The following is a 26,810-nucleotide window of genomic DNA, read 5'->3' on the forward strand; positions in this document are numbered from 1 at the left end:
TTGCTGTGATTCAGTATTTTAACTGGTGCTCCCAGCCAATTAATAAACAAGTAGAGGAAGAGACAACACTGTCATTATTTGCCAATGATCTGAATGTTGCCATGGAAAATCCAAGAAAATTAGAAAAAATTATGAGAACTCCTAAGAATAAAGTGACATACAAAATCAACTTGCAAAAATCCAAAGTTTTCCTACATACCAGCAATGCTCACTTGGAGAATAAAATGGAGCAACAGGCCAGCTGTGGTAGCTCATGCCTGTAATCCCAGCACTTTGGGAGGCCACAGTGGGAGGGTAGCTTGAGGCCAGGTGTTCAAGACCAGCCTGAGCAACCTAGCGAGACCTCATCTCTCCAAAAGATAAAAAAAAATTAGCCAAGCATGGTAGCATGTGCCTGTAGTCCCAGCTGCTCAGGAGGCTGAGGCAGGAGGATCGCTTGAGCCCAGGAGTGCGAGGCTGCAGTGAGCTATCACAGTCCCACTGCACTCCAGCCTGGACAACAGGGCAGGACTCTGTCTCTTAAAAATAAATAAATAAAAATTTTTAAGTTTAAAATATTAAAAATAAATGGAGCAACAAACCCCTCTTACAGTTGCTACAAGTACTAGAAAATGCCTATCAGGAAGGAAGGCTGGAATGACTGGAAAAACAGGCCCCGTCTCTGTGTTAACAATGCCGTGGCTACAGATTGTGCCGGTTTTAATTTATCAATAAATATGTTCCATTTAATTTGGCAAAGACTTGTGCATTTTGTTCTTCATGGCTTCATTCGGAAGCAGAAAAAGATAGGCAATGTTTATCTTACTTTACCAGTGAGGAAACTGGGGCTTCAAGTGGCTTTTGTGACATAGTATGTCCATGTATAATTCATGAGACAAAAGCCTATTTGATACTAACTCTTGGCCTAATGGCTTTTTTACACTAGCCCATTTTCTCTGCTTTTCAGGTCAGAGTGTGTGCATTTCTTTAAAAATTAAACTGTGAATGAAGTATCCATTTGAGCATAATTATTTCTCTCTTCTGTGGTGATTTTAATTTGTAATCATAAAAATTCCTACAGATCATTTTTTTATTTAAAATTATTTTGGTGAAAAGTAAGGGAAAATATATTTCCCCTATTTTAACGGCTGTTCGTTGTAATTTTCCAATGAATGGTCAGGATGGAGCTAGAGTTGCTGCCGTAGTTCCGGTTGCACTTGGGATAATGTTGTTAAGCTCCTAAGACGGTCTCAGGCAGTACTTTCCAGCCCCTCGGAGTCTGTGGGGAGAATCCCTCCTTGCCTCTCCCAGCCTCTGGTGGCTGCCGGCATTCCTTGGTTTGTGGCAGTGTCATTCCAATCTCTGCCTCTGTGGTGACAGTGCCTCCTCCTCTTCTGTGTGTGTCAATGCTACGGAGACCCAATTGCAGGTAGGACCCACCTGGAAGATCCATGCTACTCTTTCTCATTGCAAAGTCCTTAACTCAATCACACCTGCGTACTGACTCCCTGCAGGAAGTGTATGTTAGTGGCAATCAGAGCAGAATTTGGAATACCAGTCAGTTGTTACCTTGTTGACCTTGATCAAGTTCCTTGACCTCTTTGAACTTGACTTTCTTCATCTGAAAATGGAATTCATACGTGCCTATCTCAGAGCGTGTTTGAAAGGGTTAAGAGAAATGATGTCGGTTGAAATGTTATTCCTTGATTTCTCTTTCCTTTACTTGCATTCAAAGCTTTGTTTTGACTCATGTTTCTATCTCTGGAGGCTAGCACGATCCCTGGCACAGAGTGGTTGCCCAGTAAATGTTTACTGAGTAATTTTCTGTCCTCTGAAGAACAGCGTGGTCTTGCACTGTCATGCACTGAGCCCACAGCTGGGGCAGCTTGGTGGTGATGGCCCATCCAGAAGGCTCCTCTGTGTGACAGCTGAGTGTCATTAATTTAGCGAAGTGGGGAGATGTGTGCAGAGCAGAACCCCCAGTGCTGTGGTTTCTGTATAAATATGCTAAATGGAGTGCATGTGTGATGCAGGAAAAGAACTCAGTCCAGAAAGGGAAAAATTAGAGATGGGGTGCTGTGAGTGTCTAGATGTCTACACACACACACACACACACACAGACGTGCACACACTCACACTTCATAGAAGACTGATTTGTCTGCCTCGCTGGCATGTTGTATTTGGGCAGCGTCACAATTAGAGTAAGTGTCTGCCTTAGAGTGTGGCCTCACATCCCTGTGAGGGTCCCCCGGACTGGATGTTCTGTGAGAACAGGCATTAGTGGTGCAGTGACGTGTGTCTTCGGTGGCTGCTCGGTCAGCATTCGTGGGTGGTGACAACAGACTCAGTGCTGTAGTTCCACCTTCCTGACAACGGAGGAGGAGAGTGTTACTTTGGGGGCAGAAACAGTTATTGATCCAGCCGTGGCCTTGGGTCCTGAGTCATTTGGCTTACAGTGTTCCTGAGTCACCGGTTGTCCTGAAGATCACCCGCTGACTCATCAGTCCCTTTGTGTCCCAGAGGCCTCCTGCAGTGACGTGTAGGAGTGCAGGATCCCAGGGCTGCGGGTGGGGGTTTGTCTTCCACCTGCTGCAGGCTTCTCCAGGGCCCCTCGCCCTGCCTGGCTGGCTGTTGGGAGCAGCAGGGAAGTCCAGGAGGAGGAGGGACAAGGGAGAAGCCACATCCCAGCGAGTGTGGGCGGCGAGAGCAGCTGGAGCAGCCCTAGCAGCCGATGGAGCAAACAAGGATGCTCTGAGTCTGCGTGCACCATTGAGAACAGGCTGTGTCAGGTCCTGCGGCGGGCGTTTAAGACTTTTCCTTATCAATAATGCATGACATTTAATGCCCAGTGATGCTTTTTAGCTGTTCCTGTCAGGTACTTGTGGCATCATGCTGGCAGACCCTGAAAGAGATCTTTAGTGGAGTGAAAAACTAAATGTAATTTACTAGGAAGGAGTAAGGAGAACAGACATGCAAAAGTATTTTGGGTTCTAGACAGTATTGGAGTTAGTTAGGTGAATGCAAATGTTAGAAATGGAATCTGGATCCTTAGAGAATTTCTAAAGTGTCGGGAGAGGAGATCTGATGACCAGAGCAAAGGAGAACAGCATCCCAGGGTGCAGAATCAAACTGTCAGCTGTCTTGGTGGAGAGTGAATGGCTCATACAGGGAGGGGTCACTGTGGACGGCCACTGGGGTGGCTTCATGCATTCACTTAGTGCAGATGGAGAGTATTTCTGGACCAGGGTCGGGTTCACACAGGAGGATGAAATATAGTCCCTACCCTTTTTGAGCATAACCAGTAGCAAGGAGCTAGATTAGCAAACAGTTAGAATACAGCAAGTTCTGTACAAGCACAAGAGGCTGCTGTAGGAGGAGGTGGGTGTGAGCTGAGCCCTCCCTGCCTAAGCCAAGGAGAAGTTCCCTGGGCTTAGGTTAATCTCACAACTCTATGGGGCAAATTGGAGTGTTTTCCTAGCAATCTTTAAATCCCTCTCTTCTGTGCTGCTTAATCTGTTTAAAGTAACTGCTAAGGGAAAAGATGCTTTTGAATTATGATGATTGTACTGTTATTGACAGATCTTAGCCAGTAACTCTATTTTCATTTTCTCCTTAGTGTCAAATCAACAGTGCCTTGACTTCTTTCCACACTGCTTTGGAACTTGCAGTCGATCAGAGAGAAATTCAACATGTGTGTCTGTATGAAATTGGTAAATATGAAATGTCCCACTTCTTGTTATAAAGGAGTTTAATACTTTTCTCATGCAGTTTTTCATTATTCCTGCCATTCAGTTTGTGTCTTTGCAAAATGCTTGTTGCCTTATGTAATAGAAAGGACTTTGATTATCATCACAGCACATGCAACAACACTTACCTCTCCGAGTCTCATTAGTTCTTTATAACATTTTGTTCTTTACAGCATTTTGATTTTAGGATAATAGGTAATGTTAAATGAATTGATCAAATAACCATTTATAAATACCTTATTTGTGCATTAGAATTCACAGCTTTGTTCTTCCTTCCCACCAATGTTTACTTGAGAAGAAAAATAGGGCCTAAGAGAGAGTTGAACTCCAATCCCAGCTTTTTCATCAGCTAGCTCTGCGACCTTGACCTTGGACAAGTGGCCCAAACCTTCTGAGCCACATAGTTGCCATTGGAGTTAAGGCGCCTCCCTCATAGCCCCCGTGAGGCTTAGATGAAATAACGTGTGTGAAGCCTCATGCCGGATGCTTGGTGCAAAGAAAACTCCCCCATCCCTGTTAGCTGCTACCTTCTGCTCCTCCCGTGCTGGAGATAAATTGATAAACAAACTTGGAAGTATTTATTTGCATAAGATTTCCCCCACCTTCTCCAAAGTTGTTGCCATGAGTCTTCGGGTGACTGCACTGAAACTCTCTGATCCTGTTACATTAGTCATTTCAAAATCCTCTCATGTAACAGTTTCTCCATTGCGCGGAGAAGAGTAAACAAAATTTTGGCCTTGAAACAAACCCAAAAAAATATTGTTAAATAAGGGGCTCATACTTTTTAGAGTTTCAGCTTAGCTCATACTGTAAGGTCACATCATATAGCTCATAGAAAAGGCATGACAGAGGAGGGAGAGGAGAAATGATGGGGTAGTGACAGAAATCCAAAGGGGAATTGGGACTCAAAAAGCTGTCTGCAGAGGGACAGGGAAGCGGAAACAGAGTGCTGGGGAAGCAAGGGACACCTGTCAGTTTGGGGCCCTGTGGACATAATTATCTTCCTGAAGCCTTTTAAAGAAAACTGCAAACTAAAAGATTAGGAACTGCGTGATAGACAATACTATGTTTTAAATGCCTGTTGTTTAGGAAGAGGAAATGAAGTATAATCCAGTGGAAAATGTATTTTTATGTCATCTAAACTCTGCTAGAGTTCGGTGTCATAGCCATAATATAGAATGAAATGTGTTTCAAAGAACTTGAATTAAAAAGTCTAGCTTTGATGGCCTTTTTGGGGGCCTTTCAAGATCTATGGTGGTATGTAGCGGTAGAGCTAAAGGAAGCTTAGAAATCAGCTAACTCAGGCCTCAGGGAGGTTAACTCGGGAATAAGTATTAATAGCAACTCCGCTGCTTCTTCAGCCTCAGTGCTGCCTTCCACCTCTGTTTCCTATTCAAATCTTACCCCGATCTCTATTATAGAATAAAAATAATTAGCCCAAATGTTTACTCTAAACTCTGTCAACATCATATCCTATGGAATTTGACAGTGAATTTTCTGGAAGTGTGCATCTCCCCCCCACCCCATAGTTTAAATGACAAGTCCCAGATTACACAATTACTTAGTGATGCACCTGATCCTAGATTTTTTTTTTTTATAGAGGCAATATTGTGTGAAGGAAAGAGTGTTGGACTTTGATCCACAGTTCTTCCTTCTTATTAGCTATGTGGCCTTGAACAGGTCACAATCTCTTGATACCGTAGGTTTTCTCCTTGCTGGAATGAGGACATTATCAGCCACCTTTGCCAGGTTGTAGGAAGGATTAGTAAGAGTTACGTCAAGTGCCCAGCACAGCGTTTGGCACATACTAGAGGCTCAAGTGACGGGAGACACTGTGATTGACAATGGGAATAAAATTCCTTCCATTTTAGTTGCTGCAGCTCCTTACCAGAATGCTGGTCTCACAGTGTTTTGATCCAGAAAAGATGGGCCCTTCCTTAGCTCCACTGCTGACGTGCAGAGGGAGGGTGGGCAAGTATTTAATTTCTCACTGGCTTGCTGTCTACTTCTGGCAAGGTTTTGAGAATTAGTAGTAATAATCATCTGGTGAGCACTTTAAGACTTTTTGAGGCTGTCACTAAGTATATAATCTAGCAGCGTTGCTTCCACTACCCCTTATTCTGCCTCTGCCTACTCTTAGGGAAGCACTGCCGTGCTTGGGTTAATCACACGACTCTATGGAGCAAATTGGAGTGTCTTTCTAGAAATCTTCATGCCATTCTCTTCTCTACTGCTTTATCTGTTGTGAAATTCGAAGTGCTTTATCTCACTCGAACTTTACATTGAAAGTATTTAAGGGAAAAAAATAATCTCTTAGGCTTTCGGGTTAAAGTTTTTACGAATTTCATAGAACGTTCACAGAGAAAGATAGCAGTATCAGAAATTCGTAGCTTAAATATGGGACACAGAGCTCACTACTTTAGGGTCGTGTGCTAAAAATATTTCTTTCCTAGGTTGGTGCAGCATGATAGAGCTCAATTTCAAGGATGCATTTGACTCCTTTGAGAGGCTAAAGAATGAGTCCAGGTGGTCTCAGTGCTATTATGCCTACCTGACTGCAGGTGAGTACATGATGGTCCTTGCGGTGTGCCCTGCTCTGTTGTGAGTTAGGTCACCTGCCATTGGCAGACGGGAGAATAACAGCACGGGAAGGCCGGTTGTGCCCTTTCTTAGTTTTCCCAGCATGTTGACATTTGCAACGAAGCAAATAGAATTTGGAGTACGTGTTCACCAACCCAGCTGAACACTGAGAAATTCAGCGGGGTCCCGGGTGCCCTTCTCACCCCGTGTTTCCTTCTCACCCCGTGTTTCCTTCTCACCCCGTGTTTCTCCTCTGGGCCCGGTTCGGTCTTGTGCTCTGTGTTGGGCATGGTCATTGCAGGGTTTTCCTAGTCTTTGTACATTTCACCTTCAACAGCCTCAACCTGCTCTTACCCCCTTTCTTTACATGCTGTATTTTTTATTTATTAGGAATCTAAAGAATTTTTAAGAATTGAGCATGTCTTTTTCATTGTGTTAATACTTTTGTTTGATTACAAAGTTGCATAGTTTTTGAGTCATCGGCTCCAACCTTGTTTTACCTATTGACCCTGTCATGTTTGCAGTGTGATACTGCAGAATGCAAGAGATTTCAACCACTGCGTATCATCACAGTAGGAACACTTGTAATTTCTGTTTTGAATGTGAGTCTTTCTTGCTTTTTTTGCTCTCGTATGAGATAGTTAAAGATGTGCTGCCACCTGGTGGACAAAAAAGTTGTCTGCGCCCTGCGATGTATAAAGTGCCATGGGCTTTACAATTGCAGAAGGATGGAATTGAAGAAAACCAAGAGGTGGTACATTTTCTGCCTTTAAGATGAATTCTCTTTATGCAGCCACATAAGTTATTCTTTTACTTAAAATTCAAGACTAATGCAAACATTATTTTAAATACCTCCAACACCTTCCCCTTTCATTCCATCCCCTTAACTGATCTTATTTAAAATAAGATAGAATTGATTAACACTGGCCAATAACTATATCCTGGATATCTTAAAATCCCTATAAAATTGTATCAGTCCATTAGCAGTCAGTTCACACCTCCTTATTGCAGTCCCAGAAGGGCGTCCATGTTCTATGGTTCTGTGTCTGATGTTTGAATAGGGTTATTTTCCATATACTGGATAGGACGCTATGTCTCACATTTAAAGGCTTGTTTATAGGATTTGAAGGCATCTCAGATGAAAGGAGCAGCTGTTTATTGAGCTGGTGTATTCAACATGCTGAAGAGTGAGTGGGTGAACCCTGATTGCATAGCCTGGGGAAGAGAGGCCTGCACACAACTCAGCAGTCATTAGGGGTAATGGGGTCGCACGATCAATGGCTGGCAGCTATTGATTTTTAAATTTCTGTTGAACACAGAAGAAATAAATGTACCCTGTGGCTCTGTAAGGGAACATTCATTCTCCAAATGTTTGGAAATCCCAGGACTATACCAGCTGTAGGAGAGAATAAGCATGGAAGATTCTACTCTGGATCTCTGCAAGGGGATTTTGGGGCGAGGATAAGATGGGAGGGGATGGCTCTGCTGCAGAGAATATGCAGGGCAGGAGGGAGCACTCTGTCCTGCCGTCAGAGAAGGCGGCTCGCAGGAGCTGGCGTATGAGTTGGCGTGAAGCATGGGTACCTGTAGACAGGCGGAGCTGGAGGGGATGGGACCAGAAACGCTGCCACTGGGGCCTAGTTCCTTGTACTATTTTTTATTGTGATAAAACATATATAACAAAATCTACCATTTTAACCATTTTTAAGTGTACATGTCAGTGGCATTATGTACACTCATGTTGTTGTGTAGCCATCACCAGCATCCATCTCTGGAACTTTTTCATCATCCCAAACTCAAACTCAATACCCGTTAAACACTAATTCCCCGTTCTCTCCTCCCCCTCGGCCTCTCATTACCACTGTTCTATGCTTTCCATCTCTTATGAATTTGACTATTCTACCTGCCTCCTCTAATTGGAATATATTTATTTGTCTTTTTGTGTTTGGCTTATTTAGCATAATGTCTTCAAGGTTCATCCATGTTTCAGCATGTGTCAGAAACTCCTTCCTTTTTAAGGCTGAATAACATTCCCATTTTGTGTATATAGTGCATTTTTATCCATTCATTCATTGACAGATATTTGGGTGGTTTCCACCTTTTGGCTATTGTGAGGGATGCTTATCATGAACATTGGTATACAAATACCTATTCAAGTTCTTGCTTTCAATTTCTGTGGGTATATACCAAGAAGTGGAATTGCTAGATCATATACATGTATGTGCACTATTCTCAAAATTATATCAAAATTATAAGTTATCAGAAAAGATTAGACTATCACATATGAGATGGTGTAAACTTAGTCTTAATGGAAGAACCAGGCATCAAAGTTCTGTTTAGGCCTCATATTTTAGGATAAATCAGAGACTCTCATGCTTTTAAACATCTGCATCTTTGAAAGCAACTGTGTATAATTTCACTGCAGGAGGAGTAGGTGGTGGTCATTCTTCAGGGTCTGAGATATTGGTGTTGCAGACCTTTCGGGGTGGTTCAGATGCTGACGCGGTTGCTGGTTATGACTGGCTTTCTTTCTCTTTGATTGTGTGACTCTATAAGAATGTTCTCAGTGATCTGAGGAAGACCTTAAGCCTTGGGCTTTAGAAATTATTCTTTTTCACTGGTTTACTTTGCAACCTTAGGCAGTGATTAACTTTTCTAGACTTCTGCATCTTCTGATCTATCAAACAATGGGATTGTTTACACAAGACAATCACTGGGCTTCCTTCTGGTTTTGAAATGTTATAGCTCTAAGTGATGAGGTCATTTTGGATTGGTGCAGACCTAACATCTGGACCGGGGATGCTCAGTAACTGGGAATGGGGTTGTCCTTTCCTGTGACTATTCAGCCTAATCCTCTTCTTCCCAGTAGGAATATTCTGCCTTTCCTATATCCTCGGCATCCTCAGCTTCCTGCCCGCCTGGCTGCTTCTGGCCTTTGGCTCTGCCCACAGTTGCCTGTGCGGTGACATGTGTGACCCTGTGCTCTGCTCGACCTAGTTTTAGGGGTGCTCGAATAAAGAAGGAGGAACTAGCAAATCAATTTTACCACATTCTAATTGGGGAGCAAAAAAACCGACACGTGACTAAGACAGTATCTAACAAAAAATGAGTAGAAATGGATTCATTGTCATAGAAGTTGAGAGGAAGGAGACAAAATTTCATTCAGGAGGTGGGGCTGAATGCACGTGTGAATTTTGGAGAAGGGTGAGGGAAGCCACAGCAAAGGGAGTGTGGTTACATGTTTGTGTGGGGCGTGAGGTGAGAAGATGGTATGCAGACCACCGAAATCTCACTCATTCTTCAAGACTCAGCTCTGCTTCTTCTAGCTCCTCAAAGCTTCTGATCACTCCAAAGAGAAAAGGTTCCTTCTCTTTCTAAGCCTTTCTGAAAGCACTTGGGTTCTCCTACCCTAACTATTCCCATCGCTGTATACATGTAGCTATGGGACTCTGCGTGTGTATGTGTGTGTGTGTGTGTGTGTGTGAGTGAGGTCTCTCCCCAACTGAAATTTCAGCTTCTTTACGGTGCAAGTATGTGTGTGTCTTCTTCATATTCTTGCTGGTGGCTTATAGGTGGCAGGTGGCTAATGAACATGTAGAGCTGTGGTCCCCAACCTCCAGGCCATGGACTGGTACCAGTTCATTGCTTGTTAGGAATTGGGCCACACAGCAGGAGGTGAGCAGAAGGAGAGCAAGCAAAGCTTCATCTGTATTTACAGCCGCTCCCCATTGCTTGCATCACTGCATAAGCTCTGCATCCTGTCAGATCAGCAGCAGCATTAGATTCTCATAGGAGCCTACTGTAAACTGCGCATGCGAGGGATCTAGGTTGTGGCTCCTTATGAGAATCTAATGCCTGAGGATCTGAGGTGGAGCTGAGGGTGTGACGCTAGCACTGGGGAGCGGCTGCAAATACAGATTATCATTAGCCGAGAGGTTTGACTGCATAGAGACCATAATAAATCAATTGTTGCAGATTCATCAAAACTCTATCAGTGAACGGCAAGTGACGATCTAATAATAATAAAGTACACAATAAATACAATGCACTTGAATCATCCTGAAATCATCCCTCACTCCCCATCCGTGGAAAAATTATCTTCCATGAAACCGGTCCCTGGTGCCAAACAGGTAGGGGACTGCGGATGTATAGGACTAATCATGACTTTCCAGGATGCGGATATCCTTCCACCATGAAGCTTTTGGAATCTTCTGGGCTCCTCATTGTTCTTTCCTAGATTCCTTTTTATTCTACTTTCTGAGTGTGTGGGCTCTAACTAAGTTGTACACTGTGACAACAGCTAGGGACTTTGTTATGTGTAAGAGGGCAAGGGCCGTGGTGTTCCTCATGTCCCCCTAAAGCTCTGGGAACACAGGCACCTGGGAAATAGTTGAACTGATGGCGTGATGCCCAGCAGGACGGTGCCGTCTTTTGTGTCATAGTCTGTAAGCCTGTTTGCTCCCATTTTTTCCCAGTGTCATCGCTCTAGGTATCCCTTAGTGGCATTTCCCCCCAGGACTTAAGAAATACAATTACGGTTTCTTACAGTGTGTCAGGGAGCCACTGGCGATGTGGACGGGGCACAGATTGTCTTTAAAGAAGTTCAGAAACTCTTCAAAAGGAAAAACAATCAGATTGAACAGTTCTCAGTGAAAAAGGTATGTTCGAGCCCATTAATCTGGTGTATTATTTATGCTTGGAGTTTGTAGCCAACATGACCTTGGGCAAGTTTTAGAAATTATATCCAAGGCTGGCAATTTACTTGCCATGTAAAATGCAGTTCACCACGATGGAGAGAACTTACTTCATGATGTACCTCTACTCTAAATAGGAAGTATTTGTTTTTTGCTGTAAAGAATGAAAGCAGATTTTTTTTTAATGGATAGAAGCATTAAAGACTGTGGAGCTAATGAACGTATCTCTAGAGGGAAATTATCTGTCTAAAGAATTAGTTTCAGAAGAACACAAATTAGCAGAGCCTAGTGAGAGACACAGACTGGTGTTCAGGAGAATGAACAAGTCACATTTTGATGTAATAACAAACAAAAATGTACATCGCATTTCCCAGCAGAGTGGCCCAGGACTATAGGAACAATGTCCCAAATTTATTGTGTACTTTTTAGAATAAAATTTTGCTGAATTACCTTGAGTTACATAACATTGTATATACTGAATTTTCCATGATTTTAATTTTATAAGTTTTTATTGAATGAACATTTAATGAAGTTGTGAGTATAAATTGGATTATAATGTGGAATGCAACTGAGACCACTGGCACTAAGTAGAAAATTAAATGATCAGTAAAACCATAACTAAAAGTTGTCTAGTATTAGGTCATCCATATAACATCCTTTGAGTTATTATTTGTCCCCAAGCTTTATAAATTGTTGATTTAAACTAAAATGAAACCTGTCTCATCCTCAAGCTTTCAGAATATACCTTGGATCTTGTTCATAGGTTGAGTTGGATGATGAATGAAAAGTATATCAATCAATATGTTAATAACTGGAAGCAATTTTTAAAAATTTTGTAATTTTTTTATTTTTAGAGACAGAGTCTCGCTCTGTTGCCCAGGTAGAGTACAGTGGCATTGTCGTAGCTCATTACAACCTTAAACTCAAGCGATCCTCCTGCTTCAGCCTCCTGAGTAGCTGGAACTATAGGCTCACGCCACCATGCCCAGCTAATTTTTCTATTTTTTTGAGACATGGGGTCTTGCTCTTGCTTAGTCTGGTCCCAAACTCCTGCGTTCAAGTGATCCTCCCGCCTTAGCCTCCCAGAGTGCTTGGATTACAGGCGTAAGCCACCCTGCCCAGCCAAAATTTTTTAAATATAGAGAAATTTTTATTTTTAGCTTTGAAGGAGAGGGCCATTCACATTGACTATGAACTGTGTACTTTTAATGTGTCCAAGGTATATTTTTTAATTTGAATTTGGTTTTGAAAAAAATGTAGCCTAATCATCTAACTGCTTGCAGGCGGAGAGATTTCGGAAACAAACCCCAACCAAAGCGCTGTGTGTGTTGGCATCCATCGAAGTGTTGTACTTGTGGAAAGCTCTTCCGAACTGTTCCTTCCCCAACCTACAGAGGATGAGTCAAGGTAAAAAAAATAAATAAATAAAATAAAAAAATAAACAAACCCAAACGATACACATTGGCTTTTTCTGTCAGCACAGTATGCTTCAGTTTCTCCTTAATATTATCTGATTCAGAGAGTACAAATATGTCCTCATTCTTGGAGAGAGGGAGTAGTGATGAAGAAAATTCCATGGCTTAGGTGACAGGAACGGGAGGCACCAGTGTGCACAGATCTGCTTGCCTTTTTAGGAGGACAGGGTGATGCTCTTACTACAAATGTTATTAATTCTGTAGCCAAGGGGGTTGCTAGAAGCATACTTTTTCCCCAGTGAAAGCACTGTGTTTCATTAAGGTGTGATTCACACACACATCAAAAGCACAAATATTAAAGTGTACGTAGTTCAATGAGTTTTGACAAGTATATACACCCTGGTATCCACCAAGCAATCACGATCCAGAACATTTCCGCCACCCCTAACATTTCCCTTGGGCCCCTTCCCAAGCAGTCTCCACTGCAGCGCAACCACTGTTCTGATTTCTGTGTCTGTAAATTAGTTTTGTCTGTCCGTGACCTTCATGTAAGTGGAATCGTACAGTATGTCCTTTTTTGTGCATGGCTTCATTTGTTCAGCATAAGAACAAATGAGGTCAGTGAGATCTATCCATGTTGTAGCCTGTAGCATTAGTGTGTCTCTTTCACTGGCTAAGGTAGTATCCCATTACATGGCTATACTTACACCACAATTTATTTATCCATTCTCCTATTGAAGGACATTAAGTTTGTTTTTGGTTTTTTAACTCTCACGAGTAAAGCTGCTACAGACATAAGTGTACAACATAAGTTTATGAGTCTTTTGTGTGAACATACCTGCTCATCGCTCTTGGGTAGATACCTAGGCGTGTGATTAGAAGCCTATGTTTTTGATTCATGTCTTATAAAAACCGTAAGATATAGGTTGTGATGAGATAACCTTGATAAAGTCATTTTTATTGTAGTTGGAAAAGTTCACAGGGAGAATAAAGTAACTCTCTAAATAAAATATTAAAAAATAACATTCTTCTAAAGGTTTAGTGGTAGACATAAGTCAGAATGGCTCTTTGTGTTCTAGCAAACGGTTTGCTCCACACTGCACCCCAGAGAAGCAGAAAAGGCAGCCAGCACTGTCGCCCCCATTTTGTAGTGAAGAAGCAAAAACAGTCAGGTGACCTGCTCTGCTCCCGTAAGAGCCTGGGCGGGTGCTGCAGCTCTGCAGGCCACACACTGGGGAGCAGAGCGTTCACCTGTCCCTCCGCACAGCTTCGTCTCCCTGGGAGTGTGAAGATTTTTAAATTATGCAGCTCAAAGTATGATTATACGGTGAGACTGCTATGTTAAAATAAAAACACACACATCCAAAGGATGCTTCATAGAAAGTAATTATCTTTGGAAATATATTCTTATATGTATGCTGTCCTTTCCTAAAAGAGATTTAGTATTGATATTTTGGACATAATATTCCAGAAATAGTTTGTAAACCAACCACTGTGGAAAATTTGTCAGATTTTTCTTCCATCACTCTTGTTGTCCAAATACGGCACGAGCCATTAAGTCATATACTTTTATCATCAGACCTCTCTGCAGATGCCTTTTGCTTATTTCTTTTAAAAAAATCCTCTCTCAAAGGTCAAAACATTGCCTGTGTTGCTATTCTAGCAGCTGAAGGAATGAAACTCCATAAGATGTTTTGCGTAGTGGCCTTGTAATTAGAGTAGGTGTATAACCCTCTGGAGGAGCAACTTGAAAGGAAACAAAGTTTTCTTGGATGTGTTAAATTCTGTAGTGTTCATTTAAAAAGGCTTTGCACAATTTAAAACCCATCCCTTGTTGTTGAGGCAAGTATAAGACATCTACCAATGTCTAACTCAAAGGAATAATGAAGGATCTTAAGTATTTTTTTAATGTACAAGTGCAAGATCATGTATTTAGAGATAAAACACGAAGGCAAAGATAAGATAGGCGGTAACTGACAGGCACAAGAACAATTAGCACTTAAGTAAGATTTGACTAAACGTTCTCTGAACCGCTTTCCAGGTATCAAAATAAACTAACAACAAAGATGTGTTCGTGGAGAGGGAGACAGTCTCTGGAGTGAACGTGAGATAATTCTCTAATATCTTTGTTGAAAGTTAACCCAATTCTGAGACCTATTAATTAGATTATGTTATTCCCCAGTGTTAAGCAATAATGATACAAATCAATCCAACTGTATGGAGTGCAGTGAAGATCTTTGCAGAGAAATGCTATGTTCCAGAATAAACTGAGAGCAGGCAGTGTGTATCATAACATTTATTAAATTCTTTCCAAATGCCCTCCTGGTTTTGTGCATTCAACTTGTCAGAGTCCCCCTCTGTAATTCCTTTTATCAGCAGAGCTAGTTTGGTCCCTATATCCTTGTCTGGTGGTTTCATTCAAAGCCTTCTCCCCACCCACCTGCCCTTCTCCACTGCATTCTTCCTCTGCATTTTAAAGATGTTCCTTTGTACTCTCAGCACAGCGGGCAGAGTGATCCTGTTAAACCCTAAGTCATATTGTGTCAGCTTGTTTCTCAGAACCCTCTGTGGTCTCTCATATCATTCAAAGTAGGAGTCCAAGTCCACTCAGCAGCAGGCAGTGCCCACAGTCTGGAAGCCCCAATGCCACTGCCTCTCCCTGCTCTTCCGCTTGCTCACTGGGCTCCAGCCACACTCCTCCTTCCTGCTCTTAGACACACCTGGCGCATGCTGGCCACAGTGCCTTTGCACTTGCTCTTCTCTCTGACTGCAAGTGCTCTTCCCTCAAATCTCCATGTGGCTCCTTCACTCATTCCTTTCAAGTCTTTATTCAGAAGTTACATTTTCAGGGAGGCTCAAACTGCCTTTCCCACACACAGACACACACACTTCCAATCCCCCCTTCCTGGCTGTACTTTTTACCTTAGCATTTACACGTACTTAACAAACATATTTTAACTATCTGTCTTTTGTGTTGTCCATCTCCCTCATAAAACGTAAGCTTCTTTTAAGGGCAGGAATATCTTTTTTCTCTTGGCAAACATTTTACTTATTTTTAGAATCAGTGTTTTTATTTGTTTGTTAGTTTGTTTATTTATTAGAGATGGGTCGAGCTATGCTGCCCAGGCTGGACTCAAACTCCTGTGCTCAAGCGATCTCCTGCCTTAGCCTCCTGAGGAGCTGGGACTACAGGCACGTGCCACTGTGCCAGGCTTGTTTCTATTTTTTAAGTAATTCACAAACTTACAAAAATAGTCAAACTGTTCAGAGGGGTATGGAGTGCAATGTAAGTGTCCCTTCCATGCCAGACACCTGGTCTCCTCCTAAGACACAACCACAGGCCATGGTTTTTAGAGTGATGTTTCTAGAGATGATCTCTGCGTTTATATGGATAAGTGTGTGTGTGTGTGTGTGTGTGTGTGTGTACATACAATTACTCAAATGGCAACATCCTCTACATACTGTTCTGCCCTATGCTTTTGTCATTTAACAATATTCTTGAGATCATCTAATATCAACACAGATCTACCTCATTCTGTTTAATGTCTTTGTAGTATTTCCAACTGTGAATATTGATGATTTATTTAACTGGTATCCTCAGTGAGCACATAGGTTGTCTCCAGTCTTTTGCTACAAAAATTGACTACACTATGATTCAGTGCCTGTACTTACACATATATCCGTGCATCTATGTGCCTGTATTACCTGTAGGACAAATTCCCAACAGTGGAATTTCTGAGTCAAAAGGTATGTGCTGTTTAAATATTTTTGTAGACTTCACAAATTTCCTTCTAAGAACATTATACCCATTTGCAATCCCCACAGTAATTTTTTTATTGTTAACTATGAGCACGATGTTGTACAGCAGATCTCTAGAACTTTTTCATCTTGCATAACTGAAACTTTATACACACTGAACAGCAAATCCTGCATTCCCCTTGCCTGCTCCAGACACTGGCAACCACCATTCTATTTCTGTCTATGGATTTGACTACTTTAGATAACTTTTATAAGTAGAACCATGTTGTGCTCGGTTTTCTGTGACTAACTTATTTCATTTAGCACAATGTCCTCACTGTCCATCCATTTTGTTGCATATGACAGGATTTCATTCTTTTTTAAGGCCGAATAATACTCCATTGCATGTATATACATTTGCTTTATCCATTTGTCCAATCAATGGACATTTAGGTTGTTTCCATATCTTGACTATTGTGAATACTACTGCAGTGAACATGAGAGTGAAAATATCTCTTTGAGATCCTGATTTCACTTCTTTTGAAATAAATACCCAGAAGTGAAATTGTTGGATTATATGGTAGTTGTATTTTTTAATTTTTTGAGGAACTTCCATACTGTTTTCTGTAGTGGCTACACCATTGTACATTCCCACCAGCAGTGCACAAGAGTTCCAGTTCTACATATCCTCATCAACGGTTCTTATTGTTGTTTTGGTTTTTATTGTGACCGTCCTAACAGATAGGAGGTAATATCTTCTTGTGGTCTGGATTTCCACTTCCCTAATGGTTAGTGATGTTGAGCATCTTTTCCTCTACCTGTTGGCCATTTGTATGTCTTCTTTGGAGAAATGTTTATTTTGGTGCTTTGTAAGAGCAGGAATTTTATGTCTGTTTTGTCACTGTTGTATTCTAAGCTCCTAGAACTGACTGATGAATAGGAGGTGCTCAATAAATATTGAATGAACAAATGAGTGTAGTGAATGAATGAGCAAGTGAATGAATTGCATTAATACTTCCTTAAGAGCTGCTTTTGTGTTCTTTTTTTGTCGGGGGTATTCCAAGCCTGGCTTTTGGGGCAACTCGTGCCTCTGCAAGTTCAGATTCTCTTCTTCACACTCACCTCCTCCTCGCCACTCTAAGCCACTCTCCAAATTTCTTGTTTTGTAACTTGAGTACATTATATACATACATAAGCTTGTTGAATCTCAGTATCTTCATTGGTCTGTGGAAGCGATTATATTACAGCCTTTCCTCCTCTGTTAGCTCCACTATGTTTCCAGTTTCCACCTTTCTCATTTCCATAACATTCTCCCTGTGTGTCCATTCCCCCCAGCAAGCTGCTCAGAGTGGAGGGATCAGTTCTGACCTCCTCCCACTGACCAGTGCAGTAGCTCATATAGACACGTGAAGGTGTCCATCGCATGGTTTTTGAAATGAATGTGATGTAACCTTTAAAAATTAATAGAACTTTCCTAGAGCAGTTTTACATTCACAGCAGAATTGAGCAGAAAGTCCAGAGAGTCCCCACACACCTCTCCCTGTCCCCTAGCCTCCCCCACTCCTGCATCATGTGGTACCTTTGTTCCAGTCAATGGACCAGCATGGACACAGCCTTATCACTCAGCCCACAGTTCACAGTAGGGTCACTCTTGGTGTTGCACACACTGTGCGCTTAGACAGATGTATAATGACAGTATCATACAGAGGAGTTTCACTGCCTTAAACATCCTCTGTGGTCCACCTGCTCAGCCCTCCCTCTCCGCCTTACTCCTGCAAACCACTGACATTTTTACTGTCTCCATAGTTTTGGAGACAGTTTCCGGAATGTTGCATAGTTGGAATCATAGTATGTAGCCTTTTCAGATTTGCTTTTTTGACTTAGCAATAATGTGGTGCAATTTTGAGTCATCTTGGCTCTATGAAGTTTGATATTTTTTGTCTTCCTTTGACTAAAGATACTAATGGATGAGGAATGGGTACCTTCTGAGTTTCAGGGGGCAAAAATATAAACTGAAAAATTAGCTAAACAATGAAGAATTCACTAAACTGTTCATGATATTTAAGGAATTAAGTGAACGTATTTACTTCCTGCTGTGTTCTCTCCCCTTCTTTCTAAGCTTGCCATGAAGTGGATGATTCATCTGTTGTTGGATTAAAGTATTTGCTTCTTGGTGCCATACGCAAATGTCTAGGCAACTCAGAAGATGCTATTCAGGTAAACTGTTAATGTTGTCATGGCTAAATCCTGAACACCTACGTATGTGCTTGTGAGTAAAAAAAATTAAAAAGCACTAGACAAAACTAAACCTCCCACTGCAATATGCACTTTATCCACTTTATTTGATTAAAGCCATCTTCTCAGATGCCGGAAGCAGGTTAAGACTAGTTTTTAACGTAACTTCAGATCCTTAGAGTACTTCTTTATATCTGGGCTTCTTTGCTAGCACTCACTATTTATCAAAGATGACAGTCTCAACTGGAGAGAGGAGGAAGTGAGGAGGCAGACAGTTTTGAAGGAGCAGAATGAAGCTTCATATTAGACAAAATCAAAAATGATCGGACGTAATGTTCAGTGTATGTTTACTTTTCTCTCCATGAAACTGCAGATCGCTGATGCAGTACTGGAGGTGAGATCTAGAAAGTTATTAGCTTAGGATAGTTTAGTACATGATATATGAGAAAGAGCCATTAATTATTTTCAAATATAGTTGGAGGGATTTTTCTAACCAAGTTTTTGGTTTGGTTGGTTTTTTTGAAGAAGTGTATCCCAGTATTACTTTGACTACTCTTTGAAGGAGTTTAAGTATAGTATTAGGAGACTTTTGGCTTTAAAATCTTAGAATGTTAATGTACTTGGATTGTAATTTTAAATTAATCTTTCAGTATGGGGTTATGATAGTTATTACAGCTCTAAATAGCTTATTTTAGATCAAATGCTTAAGTGCCAGCAAGATACAGTCAAGACAAATGTCAAGAGATGGTTCTTGGCTTGTGTGTTTTCTATTTTAAATATTGAAATGGGTTGTTTAGTCTTTTCGATGCAGATAAAGATATTCTGAGCAATAAAATCAGTAGAGGCTGGTGTGTCTACTGGAAAAATAAGTAGCGCAAATTAGGCAGACTGATAGCATATTCTGGGGGAAGTTTCCAGATGAGCATGCAGAGGACATCTGAGATATAGATGGGAAGGAATGAAGATGAGGAAAGAAGAGAAAATCTGACCTGGAAAACAAAAAGAAAATGAGTCCCCCTTCCCGCCTCCAGAAGATCGTGATAAGTAGGAAAATGAATTCATTCCAATAACATGAGTATTATTTCAGTTCTTTCAGCGAGCTGTTAAAGATGAGTTGTGTCGTCAGAATAACTTATATGTTCAGCCGTACGCCTGCTATGAACTTGGCTGTCTTCTACTAGACAAGCCAGAGGTAAGATCATCTCTATATATATTAATAATATTCATCAACAAAACTGTACCAGTGAACAGGCACAAAGCATCCTTCATTTAAAATAAATGGATTGAACATAGTGTTCTTCATTTTGTTTTCCTTGATTTCACATAGGATGCGTCCAAGAACGTAGTAATCCTATCTTACTGTCTTTAAGGAGGTAATTTCTTCTCTAGAATTCAAATTAGAGTTATGCATCTCTTAACAACAGGATACGTTCTGACAAATGCATCACTGTGCGAACACCATAGAGTGAACTTACACCGAGACGGCATGGCCTAATACACACGTAGGCTATGTGGTGTAACACATTGCTCCTAGGCTACCCACCTGTACGACATGTTACTGTCCTGAATACTGTAGGCACTTGTAACATAAGGGTAAGTATTTGTGTAGCTAAGCACATCTACACATAAAAGATACAATAAAAATGTGATATAAAAGGTAAAAAATGGTATACCTATACAGGGCACTTACTGTGAATAGTGCTTGCAGAAATAGAAATTGCCAGTACGCGTGTGGTGAGTGAATATGAAGGCCTAGGACATTGCTGTGTACTACTGTAGATTATAAACACTGTATATTTAGCCTACACTAAATTTATAAACAATATTTTTCTTCCTTTAATAATAAATTAACCTTAGTTAATTTAATAAGGTTTTTACTTTATAAACTTTAAATTTTTTTGACTTTTGTAAAAATAATTTAAAACACAAATACATTATACAGTTGTACAAAAATATTTTCTTTCATTATGTCCTTATTCTATAAACATTTTTCTATTTTTGTAATTTTATTATTTTTACTTTTTATTATTATTATTTTGAGACAGAGTCTTGCTCTGTTGCCCAAGCTAGAGTGCAGTGGTGTCATCATAGCTCACTGCAACCTCAAACTCCTGGCCTTAAGCAATCCTTTTGCCTCAGCCTCCCTAGTAGCTAGGACTACAGGTTTGTGTCCCGACACCTGGCTGGTTTTTCTATTTTTTGTAGAGGTGGGGGTCTCACTGTGTTGCCCAGGCTGGTCTCGAACTCCTAGGCTCAAGCAAAGTGCTAGGGTTGCAGGTGTGAGCCACCACACCTGGCTTATATTTACTTTTTAAACTTTTTTGTTAAAAACTAAGACATAAACACACACATTAGCCTAGGCCCACACAGGGTCAGGAACATCAATATCACTGTCTTCCGTTTCCAAATCTTGTTCCACTGGAAGTTCTTCAGGGGCAATAACATGCATGGACCTGTCATCTCCTATGATAACAATGCCTTCTTCTGGAATGCCTCCTGAAGAACCTACCTAAGGCTGTTTTACAGTTTTTTATAAGTAGAAGTACACTATAAAATAACAATAAAAAGTACAGTATAGTAAATACATAGACCAGTAACATAGTCATTTATTAAATATATCAAGTATTATATACTAATTATATGTGCTAGACTTTTATACAACTGGCAGCATGGTAAGTTTGTTTATACCAGCAACACCACAAACAAGTGAGTAATGCTTCGCACTGTGACAATGTGACAACAGTAACATCCCTAAGCGATAGGAATTTTTCAGCTCCATTATAATCTATGGGACCACTGTCGAATATGTGATCTGTCATTGACCAAAACATCCTTATGTGGTGCATGACTGTACAAATGTAACTTTTTAGACAAAGATTCATTTGAGAGAAAATCATTGCCTTTTTCAGATGGTATGATGTGATGTAGTATGATTCATTCAGAAGAACGCAGAATTGTGTTACGATTCTAGCTTTGCCACTTATTTCAGTATATAACACTGCTTATGTTACTTAACCACATACTTTCTTTCTAATCTATAAAATAAGATTAAAAAATACCTGCCTTGCCAATTTAATAAAGATTATAGTGAAAATCAATGCAGATAATGTATATAATTACTTTAAAATTTTGAGAATACCATACAAACATAAGTTGACAGTTAACTATTAAACTATATGTTTACATTAGTACAATGGGGTAGGTCTTTCTGGTTTGTTTTAATAAGGTTTCAATAGTGCCTGAACTTGCTTGGTGTCTTTTGGGAGCTCAATGTGAGCTTTCTATATTACCTTTATAAAATTTTAATTTTTAGTAAATTTAACTCAATTTTTAAAAATATGAGCTTTCTAAACATTGAACTAAATCAACAGAAATATGGCTCTAGCCTAATCCTTAAATATGTAGCCTATCTTGCCAATGATGGGCTTTTAATTGGAAAGTCTTTTAATTTGAAAGTCTAATTTTAACAAAATGGACAATGCAGTTTTTATGAATTTGGATAGAAACTTCTAAAACTATATTCTTTATTTTAATGAAATTTTTGCTTTTCATGTAGCCTTAATATGTATACACATAAAATATAAAAACACTGGCCTATTTTTTGATGTAATGCCTTCAAAAGGAAATAAGCCAGGTGTGGTGGTGCACGACTCAGGAGGCTGAGGTGGGAGGATCACTAGAACCCAGGAGTTTGGGGCCAGCCTGGGCAACATAGCAAGACCCCCATCTATAAACAAAATAAAAGGAGATATAACTATATACTTACTGACTTCATATAAGTCCTTTTGATTATCATTAATTTTTGTTGTTTAGTAAGATTTTAACCTAAGGAAGACCTTAGATGTTGCCTTTTATAGACTAATACTGAAGACTTTCTGAAAAATTATTTATCAAATAATGTCTTCATGTAAACTATTAATAATAAACATCTTTACATTAAAGAAAATTGGAGTCATTATACTTTTTTTTTTTTTGAGACAGAGTCTTGCTCTGTTGCCCGGGCTAGAGTGCCGTGGCGTCAGCCTAGCTCACAGCAACCTCAAACTCCTGGGCTCAAGCAATCCTTCTGCCTCAGCCTCCTGAGTAGCTGGGACTGCAGGCATGTGCCACCATGCCCAGCTAATTTTTTTCTACATATGTAATTTTAGCTGTCCAGATCATTTCTTTCTATTTTTAGTAGAGATGGGATCTCGCTCTTGCTCAGGCTGGTCTTGAATTCCTGACCTTGAGCAATCCTCCCGCCTTGGCCTCCCAGAGTGCTAGGATTACAGATGTGAGCCACCGCGCCCAGCCGGAGTCATTATACTTGAATGAACAGTTGACTCTCCTATGTCTTACTGTGAATTGTTTTAATTAACATATCCTGCTTTTATAACATTTTCTGCCTGAGTATATATAAATTATAGATATTAAGAAATAATATGTTTTTCTTATATTCATAGACTGTAGGAAGAGGCAGAGCTCTTCTTCTTCAAGCAAAGGTAAAAATCCTGAATATACCTTTTCCCAGTGGCCCTTCTTTTCCTGTGCAGGGTACACCTGAGTCTGAATTCAACAAGGTCTGTGAAGTGATGTTTTGGTTGATAATATTTCTGAGAAGGAGAAGTGGTAACTAATTGAATCAGTGAGCATTTGATTTTTAAGTGAGATTACCAAGATCATAAGAAACTCTTATGAAATCATTCATCCTGCTGTAGAAATATTCTAGTCTTAGTGTTGGAAAATAACTTTTGATTTCATATCTACAATCTTGAATTAAGAATTTCCAACAGTAACATAACATTGATCACAACCTAACACTGCTGTTTCAAGGATCACATGAGGAAAATTTTCCAAAGGGGACATTATTGACATTTAGTTGACATTTTTCAAATGAACACAGAGTTTGAGTTTGGGCGAGTAAGAAAATCAAGTGGACGTGAAGCCTTTACTAGGAGTGTAAGGGATTTTACTTTGGGAAGTACGCAAGTTAGTTAGTGCCCTGTGCAAGCTTAGCTAACAGTCCATAAATATCTTTCTTTGCTCTTAACAGGAGGATTTCTCTGGCTACGACTTTGAAAACAGATTGCATGTCCGCATCCATGCTGCTCTGGCCTCTCTAAGGGAACTGGTTCCTCAGTGACAGACCCGGCGTGCCCGCTCTGTCCCTCCCCACCCAGGGTCTGCACTTTAAAATAAAAGCAGAAGGACAAAGCTCTTGTGAAGATGGGCTTTTCTTCTGAAAAACCACCTGTGCCAGGGACACATTTTTCCCAGTTAAGCTGACATATTAAAGATCTCCTCTTTTAAACATATAGCTAAAAAGTAATAATGGTGATGATGATGATAACTAACCACCTGGGGAGTGGGTTAAGTGACCTTGTTCAAACATTTTAGTTTTGTGATTTATTATTTTTAAAATAAAATCAAACTAAATATTCAGCCTATGATCTTGTAGGAACGCCTACCTTAAGCACATATCTGAATGGGTAACATTACGAGGTAATAATTGTAAAATTATTAACAGTATCATGACATAGCATTTATATTGTGTTTTGAAAAAATAAAAGTGCTTTCTAGTGTTTTACTTTATCCTCAGAATAGTCCTGTGAATCATGTAGCACAGATATTCTTATCCCCATTTTACAGGCAATGAAACTCAGGCACAAAAAGGCTAATTGGCTTATCCCAATTAATTATTCCTATTATCAGCAGAGCAACCAATAGCACATTTCCTGACCACAAACTAAATATTATTTTATTATAAAAATAATACATGTTAATAACCCAGAATTCCATGTTTTACTTAAAGAACAAACACTTTTCAGCTGAAGTTATGTCATCAAAAATATTCATCTCCAGCTTGTCCATTTTGTAAAATGTTTCAAAGTGATGAACACTTATTTTCCTTTGAAAGCCAACCAAGTAGGAGCAAATAGAAGATACTTTTACAGCCAAAAGTATAACCCTTTTGCTTATCTATCAGAAAGCCTAGTCTATAGATTAGGCAAATAATACCTACATTTTAGGTGTTTCCCTTTCTTTGTGAAAATTGTCTAATTACCAACTTTTGGAAATCTTTTAACAATTACTTGAAAAGGCTATTCTTGAATGAACATAGATTTTTGCCTCAAAATATTTGATGGTGAAACATTTGCTGGGCTGTATATTGCCAGGATTGAATCATTTTTCCCTTAGCTCAGGTTATTAGATATTATAATGGAGTTCAAAGGTATTTTTTTATCCTTCATTGCTGATTTTTATTGTCATTTAATTTACCTATATGCCCAGTACTGCACCCCTGTGGTTTTGAAGAATCTAAATACCTCAGTCACTTTTAAGAATCTTTGCTCAATTTTAAGGTTAGATTTTTAAAAATTTTATATTGAGCGAAAGGATATTGTTTTCAAGTATCATTTAGTTACATATCCTTTTGGCTGAAGCACTGTCTCATGATGTTAGTATTTTAATTTTTCTTTTCAAAAATAAAACATGAGAAAAGCAGCTATCACATTGGCAAATTTAATCTGATTCAATCTTGTTTTGAGGGAATGATCATTTCTTTGAAAGAAGTTACTATTTCTCACTGACCTTGGCTAAACTGTATTCATGTTTCCTCATCTGTTACTGACCATATTCCTGATGTGAATTCTGTGTGGATTTTAGGTGATAGCAAGAGAGAAAAGATTGCTGTCCTACATTCAGTGAATGAGTACATCCAGAAACCAAAAAGAGAAAATTTTTCTGAAGAGAAATATTGGTGTCCAAACATATTGGATACCTGGTTTCATCTAGACTAAAAGGAAGAACATTATGAATCTTTACAATATGGCTACAGCCACTTTGTTCTCTTCTTAATCTACAGTATAGGTGACAAACTTTTCTATTCTGATTGTGGAATATTAGAACTTCTGAATCATGAAGTTCTTCGGAGTTCATTCCTTCTTGAATTATCAGTTCAAATATTGTTTGAACTATTATTCTGTATTCAAATATTACATAAGATCCTGTGCTTTTGAATTTTTTAAAAATCTATTTCTGCCTGCTTAAAAAATATTTACTTTTATTTCCCCATAGAGATTTCAGGATTTCAAATAAGTTTGTGTTCAGCTCATTGAACTGGATAGAAAACTTTGCAACACCATCCAGTAGGTTTTTCTTTACTAGTCAAAGCATAGGTCTGTTTAAAAACAGTCTATCCTAGGCTTGGTGCAGACAGCCCCTGCGGTGTGTCTGTGCTAACATGGCGGTAGACCATGGCGAGTTGGGTGGATGGAGATTCCTGACTCCACAGGGTGAGTACGCTGTCCCATTAGGCCTACAGAAGTCTGAGTACATTTTGAATCGAGTAATTCATAACAGTTATCTGGCCTGCGTGCTATGACTCATCCAACCTGTGCACTGATTGTGATCTGCCTGGTAACTTGGTTTGGTGTAAACTGCTCTTTACCCCTTGCTGAAGAAGAAAATAATCATATAAGTGGAACTATTTGCATCTATGTGTGCTTTCTTTTTTTTTTATGTTAACATTCCTTCCCCTTTCCTATTTTGTAGGCTCTCAAATGGATCTTCTAATTTATAAATGTCAAATATATTTTTGTATTAGATTGTGCCTGTGATGAGAGAAATTTTTAATGTATATTTTATGTATGCTGAACACATTTTTATAATTTGACACACTTGGAGGCATGGTCTAGTAATAATAATGTAATATGTGCCTTGCTGGTTAATATATTTAAGATTTTACCTTTTGGGGGTTAGGTATCTTTTTTTATTTTAGCACATGACAGCTAAGTCTTCTACTGAGTAAAGAATTATAACTTAGGTGTCACAGAGAATTAGAATATTTATTGTTGCATATTGTAGAAATCAATTGTTTATAGAATCTGTATTTTTATATTTTTGCCAACTTAAGGGACAGTGCATATTTGATTTTTAAAACGCACACATACACACATATTTCCTGTGCTGTGTAAAATTTTCCAGTGGATTTCTTCCTTAAGCAAATCATGACAGCAAGTATTCAAATATGGCTTTATACTATGAAGATATACATTCACACAGTCATGCAGTACTGTTTTGGTTTCTGTGGTGGTATATTTTGTAGAAAGAAAATTGTTAAACCCCAATTATCCAAGAAGATATGTAGTAAAGGCAGATGACTTAGAAGCTAAGAAGAGGAAATACAAAAAGAGCAAAGCACGGGGGAGCAAGAGAATAGAAAGTTGGTCCATAACACATGTGCCCCTCCTTCAGTCAAGTGTGCAAAAATCAGCAAGCACACAGTTTAGCTGGCTTTCTGATGAAAACTAGCAAGGGGCTGAACTCTATAACCTAGTTGACTTGGGTATGAAATAGAAGCAACATACTTGTAACCCAGGTGTAAATAATGCTTAATTTCTAGGTTCTGTAATAGGTAGAGGTTGGAAGGCATTTTTAACAAG

The 26,810-nt window shown here is 39.7% G+C and overlaps 1 protein-coding gene across 1 annotated transcript in view; it reads left to right on the top strand.

Annotated features, from left to right (window-relative positions):
- The window catches only part of TTC39C (tetratricopeptide repeat domain 39C), a 106,637-nt gene extending 82,824 nt beyond the window's left edge, over nucleotides 1–23,813 (top strand). The window contains exons 7-14 of the mRNA XM_045527559.1: nucleotides 3,596–3,689; nucleotides 6,179–6,286; nucleotides 10,854–10,963; nucleotides 12,283–12,406; nucleotides 18,272–18,369; nucleotides 19,475–19,579; nucleotides 22,830–22,868; nucleotides 23,420–23,813. Of these exons, the coding sequence (XP_045383515.1) occupies nucleotides 3,596–3,689; nucleotides 6,179–6,286; nucleotides 10,854–10,963; nucleotides 12,283–12,406; nucleotides 18,272–18,369; nucleotides 19,475–19,579; nucleotides 22,830–22,868; nucleotides 23,420–23,509 (768 nt within the window). The 3' untranslated portion in view covers nucleotides 23,510–23,813. The remainder of the gene's footprint in view (nucleotides 1–3,595; nucleotides 3,690–6,178; nucleotides 6,287–10,853; nucleotides 10,964–12,282; nucleotides 12,407–18,271; nucleotides 18,370–19,474; nucleotides 19,580–22,829; nucleotides 22,869–23,419) is intronic.
- Nucleotides 23,814–26,810: the final 2,997 nt, after the last annotated feature.

Source organism: Lemur catta, chromosome 16 (genome assembly GCF_020740605.2).
Source record: "Lemur catta isolate mLemCat1 chromosome 16, mLemCat1.pri, whole genome shotgun sequence".
NCBI lineage: Eukaryota > Metazoa > Chordata > Mammalia > Primates > Lemuridae > Lemur > Lemur catta.